General features: G+C 37.7%; 1 protein-coding gene across 1 annotated transcript; it reads right to left on the reverse strand.

Annotated features, from left to right (window-relative positions):
• Window positions 1-1068: 1068 nt before the first annotated feature.
• LOC132651982 (tripartite motif-containing protein 43-like) lies at window positions 1069-6058 on the reverse strand. Its single transcript, XM_060376878.1, has 6 exons — window positions 5651-6058; window positions 5015-5110; window positions 4253-4483; window positions 3424-3446; window positions 2636-2733; window positions 1069-1553 (listed from the first exon to the last, which is right to left on the reverse strand). Exons 1-6 carry the CDS (start codon window positions 6056-6058, stop codon window positions 1069-1071), a joined length of 1341 nt encoding a protein of 446 aa, XP_060232861.1.
• Between the last annotated feature and the right edge of the window lie 704 nt (window positions 6059-6762).

Consider the following 6762-nt stretch of genomic DNA (forward strand, 5'->3'; position numbering starts at 1 on the left):
AATATCCAATTCTTATACGTTAGTTATTATTTCTACAGTTTGCTATGTCCTAATAAAGGTTTCCTTTGACAAACAGAAGCTTTTTGGTTTCATGCAATCCTTTCCTGTTCCAATGAGATCAAGGCTATGGTTCACCTCTTCTATCTATTAAAGGTATCTTTGATTCATTTCTATTGGGTTCTGTACAGGATAATAAATATGGTTATATTTTTGCCTTTTACATACAGCCATCCAATTTAACCAGCAAAATTTATTTAAGATGCTCTCTTCTATTTTGTATGTAATTTTTGGCCTTTTTACACTTAAAAATTATTACATGTTCATAAGTGTATGAATTCATATGTGAAGATTCACTTTGGCTGTTGATAAGTGTGTCCAATTATATGATAATGCCAAAGTGTTTTTAGTTCTACTACTCTGAAGTACAATTTGAAAACAGGGATAGTGGTATCTCCAGAAGTTCCTTATAATACCTGGGTTATTTAATCTTTCTTTATTTTTTTATATTTCCATATATATCTGAGGATCTGTACAAACAATGTCTATACAAACAATGTCCTGGTGGTGGATTTGCACATGTTTATTCCCAACATTTCAAAGGCAGAGACAGATTCCTCTTTGTCTGATGCAAGACTAGACTCCATAGTTAGTTCCAGGACAGCTAACACTATATTAAAAACACCCTGTCTCAAAACCCAAAATATCGTGTGTCAAGTTAAAACAAAATTAGCCAGCAAATACACATCTGTGCTTGAAACTATTAAAATAGAATCCCACATCTAAATAATATTTTTAAAATGCTAAATCCAACTGAGGGTCCCAAGCATTCTTAATAAGGGCTGTAATTCTGAACTTGAATATCACTGCTAATTGATAATTCTGGACTGTTTGTTAATTAACAAACAGTGAAACAAGGGAAACCTACTTAGAAAAGGTGATGACCACAAATGAAAAGGAAACATAGTCAGCCATATTTAATAGTATTTTATTGTATAATTACAAAAGAGAGAGAGAGAACTATAGAGAAGGAAATACTTAAACAACACTAAAGTACTGGATTACAGCTTCCTATGAACATGTGCAGCCAAAGGAGAAGAAAGGCCTGACAGGGTAATTGAAGATGCCAGGAGGGTAACTGTATATGAGAGAACTCTTGGCGACATCCAGGAAATTGACATATCCACCGTCACAATCAAGGAGCACACCAACCCGGCCCACTGGCTTCTCTATAAAGTGTTGAGATTCTGGGCAGGTGGTGAGGAGACTGTACTGGTTACCCTGCTTTGCACACAAAAGGAGAAATACACCCTCAAGTTCATTCTGTTGAAGGTCATCCTGAAAGACTCCTAGGGCCCATTCAAAAGACTTTGTTAAATTCAGCTCCCAGTAATATTTCCCAGTGGTGAAGCTTTGTGATCCCCTGGCAGCAAAATAGTGTTGAGATGATTTCACAGATGTCTCCTCTTGGTGAGGCCTACAGTTGAATCTTCTCACAGCATCAAATAGGGTCATCCTGTCAGGGGGTAAGATTGCTTTTCCAAATGAAATGTACACTGTGGAAAGAGGCAACATTTTAATTAAAATGAATATTTTAATTTCTCAGGTCAGAGAGGTGCCTGAATTTTAAAAGAGAATTATAAAAGAGAAGGCTAAGCCTAGAGGGTTAAATGTGGCTCAAACACTTCAAAGTCAAGAAATTCCACAAGCAACAGAATGGGATCCTGATGAAAAAAAGAGGAGGGAGCTTCATCCAACTTCTGTCAGGTGAATTTTAATTACACCTGGCAAAAGGAAGATGCATGCATTGCTTCAAGGTCTGGAGTGAAGGCTGTCATCATGGTCCTCCATAAAACCAATTTGTAAGAGAGGGGCAATGATAATCATATCTTTATTTGCATGGAAGCACTCATGTTTATACTCAAGGACAAGCTAAATATGCATTAAAAGAGGTTTGCTGGTTGTTACTGTCTACCTTTATCCCCTGGCATCTCTGATACTCTTTCCCTGTGAGGGTATAATTCACATTTATATCTAATAGGGAAATTTAGACACTGTCTCATATCCTACAATTTTGTTTTATTTTTATTGCTCATGATATACACCCTGTGTACATAGTTATTTTATGTTTATTTATTTAATTCTGTTTGACACAGTCTTGGTATATATTTTTGACTGACCTGGAACTCACTTTATCGACCACACTAGCCTCAAACTCACCAGTAATCCTCATGTCTCAACATTATATTGTTAAGATTACAAGTATATAACGCTATATTTTGTGCATTTTTAAGCAAAGAAGTGCATGTACTTTATAAATTCAACTGCTAAAATGTTTAAGGAGAGACAATCAAATATCTTCATCATTGGGTTTATTTAACATGAATTAGATTATATTGAATTAATTTATCATTCCTTATGTCACAAGAAAAAACTGATACTATATTTTCATCCTGGATCACATACAACAATATATTCATGTTCATCTATATTTTTAAATGACCATGTGAATAAACATGATTAGAAATGAGACTTACATTGACATATCTTTCAGTGGAGATTAAAAAAAGACAGGTTTGTTAGGGTTATCTCATTGTTGAAGGACACCTCCAGTCATTTCAGCAGTGCTGACACTCACCTTGGAAGTACTTGGACCTCTCAATCAGTCCAGTGATGGGCAGGGCACTGAGCTCTGGTTTCATAGGCTGGGGCATGCAGAGCTGCACTGACTCACTCCTGCAAGGAGAAGAAGACCTTGGTCTGCCTGGTGCTAAAGACACCATCACAGTGATTAGGAGAAATGCTCACTCCAAGTTCAGACAGTGACTCAGGAGTTAAATCCCTTCCTACACAAGCTTGACAACTTGATTTCAATCCCTGGAACCCATGGTGGAAGGAAAGGACTGACTCCTGAAAATTGTCCTCTGACCTCCACACTTGGACAATGGCACACATGCATGTGTGCACACACATAAAGAAAGCAAATCAAATTCGTACAAGTGAACAGTTGACTGAAAATCTTTCACACAAGCATTTTCGGATATCATAGTGACCCTAAGATCAGGAGACAAAGCAGTTTCCTCCTAGATACTTTTTGGAGACCTTCCTGTTACCAATTTGTTTGTCCATGTGTTCTGCTATTTCTACTACCAGAAAATGCTGCTGATGGGCCTCAAGATTTATGATTTCAAAAGTAGATATTTTATCACCAAGCCCTCTTGCATACACTGCTTTACTGTTATGTAGTAAGTAAAGATATTTTCTGGTAAAGAATAGGTGTCATATACATGAAACCAATCTCAAACTTCATACACAAGCAATTGTGTATTATTCATATCTAAAGGATATTTTTAGTTTGCTAAGGCAGCTTGGTCAATTTTATAGCCTAGTTCAAGGATCCTGGCTTGCACTGATGATTGTACTCACCTTCTGAACATGTCTTCCAAATCCTGCAAAGACAACAAGAATAGTTAAGATTTCTGAAGAAATGGCTTACAATGTTTTTGTATGAAGTTCATATAAATGTTAGTCATCATCACACTTATTGACCTTTCAAATTTATTTTCATGTCTTAAGATAATACCAAACAAACAAATGAGCAGAAAAGAATTCTCAATGAAATCAGACAGTGAGCGCAATATTGGAGAAGAACATGCATAGGGATTGTACATTGTTTTACAACCCACAGTGCTCTGCAAGTGGGACTTTCCTTGAGCCTGTCCACAAAGCACAGGCATGATTTTACTAAGAATACTTTCAAACTGCAAAGTCACCCCTGAATGATATCTCATGCCTGTAATTCCAAAATTTGGGGTTTTTAGACCTCAGGATTACTATGAGTTTCAGGCCATCATTTACCACCAAAGAAGTCCATGCATCAAAGCTTCATCTTCCAAAGAACACACAAAAATACATCTTGTAAAGAGAAGACATTAGCTATAAATTTCTTTAAAACTGTACATAATTTTCAAGTAGAGGCAAAAAAGAATAAATGTTTGCTAACAGGAATAACTGAATTTGGGATTTTAGAGAAACAAGCTACAAAAGCAAAAGATGAGGAGATATTCAATGGGGAATTCACTGACACAGGGTCAAAAGCTTGCTCTTTTAAGGTATGACAGAACATAGTGTCTCCAGATTATCCCTAATATCCGCTGACAATAAGTGCATGGATTGTGGACAGCTATCTTAGATGTAACAGTCCCAGTATGGGCCTCAGATAACAAAGCCCTTCCATGCACTCCTCCATGCTCACCTGGAGCAGCACCACATATGGCTGCTGGGACATTGTCATCAGCTCCCGATACATTTCTATTAGTTGACTCCTCTTTTGGACCATCAAGGCTTCACTTTTCCTCAGTTTCTCTAACCTAGTCTGGCCTTCATTTTCCATATACTCTATATGCTGCTTTTCTTCTTCATAATGGATTGGATGTAGTTTCCTATATTCTTTCCTGATCATTTCTTTCCGAAGAGTCACATAGTCCTGAAGGAAAAGCCCAGAATATTTTATCATCTCAACTGATTCCATCTAAGCTTAAATTTGACTGGTCGATCCTGTCCCCACTTTTACTGTTCCCACTTTTTAGAAATGGAAATTATTTTATTTCATTCAATTTTCTTTGTTAGTGGCACAATCAAACAAACCCATCGTTTTCTCTAAGTATTTTCATCAATTTAATGACATCTTGAGCCAATTGAAAAGATATTTTTGATAATTCATATGTTCACACAAACATAACATTCTGCACGTAGAAATTAAATATCATGATATAGCCATAAAGTCAAACACACTGTGCTGAACTGTCAGGAAGTCACTCATTAGACTCAACATTCTCTACCACAGCCTGTCCACGCTCTCTGAGTGCAGAGTTGTATACCACACTCAGAATTAGAGACCTGCAGAAAAGGTTTTCCTAGTATCAATGCCCATGCCTTATTCCCAGCTTGTGAAGTTTTCAAGAGAGCTGCCTCAACCTATTTTCAAGCTGATTTTCAGCATCAGTTTCATACCCACCGACCACTGAGTTGTCATTCTGTTCTCTGCCTTTAGATTCTCTTGATTTTCTTGGAGCTTCTCCCATAAAGATGCCATTTGATTTAGAAATCTCTCCTGTAAAACACAATGAGTGTCTACTTTGGGTAGTACTGATGGACCCTTAGGCAATGAACAGATTACTTTAGGGAGAGTAGAAGGATCACAGTGTACTTCATTTTTCTTTTATTGACAATGAATTTTAGATTTTAGGGAATAGAAATAAAAAATACAACATAACCCTTTGTTAAGTGATTTATAAGCCTCACTGGGTAACATCCATCTGGTTGGGATTCCCAGATCCTTCTCTCTAGTTAATTCCAATGTATTTTTTTTCTCTCATTTAGTCACCAGTCATGGACAGTTTAGAAAGATATGATCTTACGTGGTCACTTTCTAGTGACCTGGACATGAAGAAATATAAATTAGATATTATCTTTACACTTAGGGTTTTCTAAACAAATGTTTATATTTATAGTCACTCTCTCTCCATTACATGTTTAAAATTTGCCACCATTTAGAACAGAAAGGCTTCCTCATAATCAGGACAGGCATCTTTCTGTGCTCTGCTAAGCTCCCTCTCTCCAGCTGCCATGTTCTCTCAGAAACATCACTTACCATTTGCCCCTCAGCAGCTGCTTCAATGGGACAGTGTCTGTGACCCTTGTGTTCCTGAGAGTCAGAGCACAGTTGACAGAGAAGGACCCTGTTCTCCTCACAGAAGATCCTCTTTATCTCCTTGTGGGTCACACACTTGTTCTCCTCAGAGTTCAGGTACTTCATGAGAATGTTTTGTCTGGCAATGTGCACCAGCTTCTTCAGAACAACGTTGGTTCTGAAGTCCTGTTGGGATGGATGCCTACATGTGGGACAGTGGACAGGAACTTGCAGGTCTTCCCAGGAAAGGCAGAGGCAGGCCCGACAGAAGCTGTGTCCACAGCTTATGGTGATTGGGTCTGAAAGGCAGCCCAAGCAGATGGAGCAAGTGAGCTCTTCCTGGAAAGCCTGTGAGATGCCTGACTCCATTTTCCTGAGGAAAGAAACAGAATTACTATTATTGGGCACTAGAGAAGCAAGAAACTTCACAAAATCTGACTCAAATTGTGATTCAGTTCTGTCTGTGTCAAAACAGGATTCATTTTTTGTATGACCAAAAGGAAAATGAAGCATAGGTGTATAGTTGTTGATAATTCCTGGCACAATTTTCTCTATGGAAACACAGAGCATCTGATGACCTTCTGTCTTCCCATCTGCAATTCTTCTGGAGACTTCAGCCCAGATTGGTATGTTGATTCAAGGCCATAGCCATCTTTGATGTAGAGAAAAACAATGTGGTAGGAAAAATACACTGTACAGTGATCAAAGTCAATCAACTACACAGCTGGCCTTTCATTGCAGACGTACGTTAGTAGAACACCTTCTTCTTTTCTATTCAATAAAATAAACCCTACTTTACACCTATTCCATTAAATGCTTTTGTTTGATATCACATTAAGTTTCCTTTGTTCCACCACTTGCCAAGAATAATACTTTATGATGGCTCATAACTCAAGAGTATTGGCCATCATGCTGTGAAAGAAATGGTAGCAGGAGTTCAAAGCAGCTGGTCTCCTGGCATCCAACATCACACAGTGGGAAGCAAGAAAAACTTATGTTCAGCTCCTCTTCTGCTTTTTCTTTAGTTTGAGACCATAACCCATGAAATGGTGCAATTATCTCAATAGAATTTA

The sequence above is a fragment of the Meriones unguiculatus genome, unplaced genomic scaffold (genome assembly GCF_030254825.1).
Source record: "Meriones unguiculatus strain TT.TT164.6M unplaced genomic scaffold, Bangor_MerUng_6.1 ChrUnknown_unordered_Scaffold_102, whole genome shotgun sequence".
NCBI classification, from domain to species: Eukaryota; Metazoa; Chordata; class Mammalia; order Rodentia; family Muridae; genus Meriones; species Meriones unguiculatus.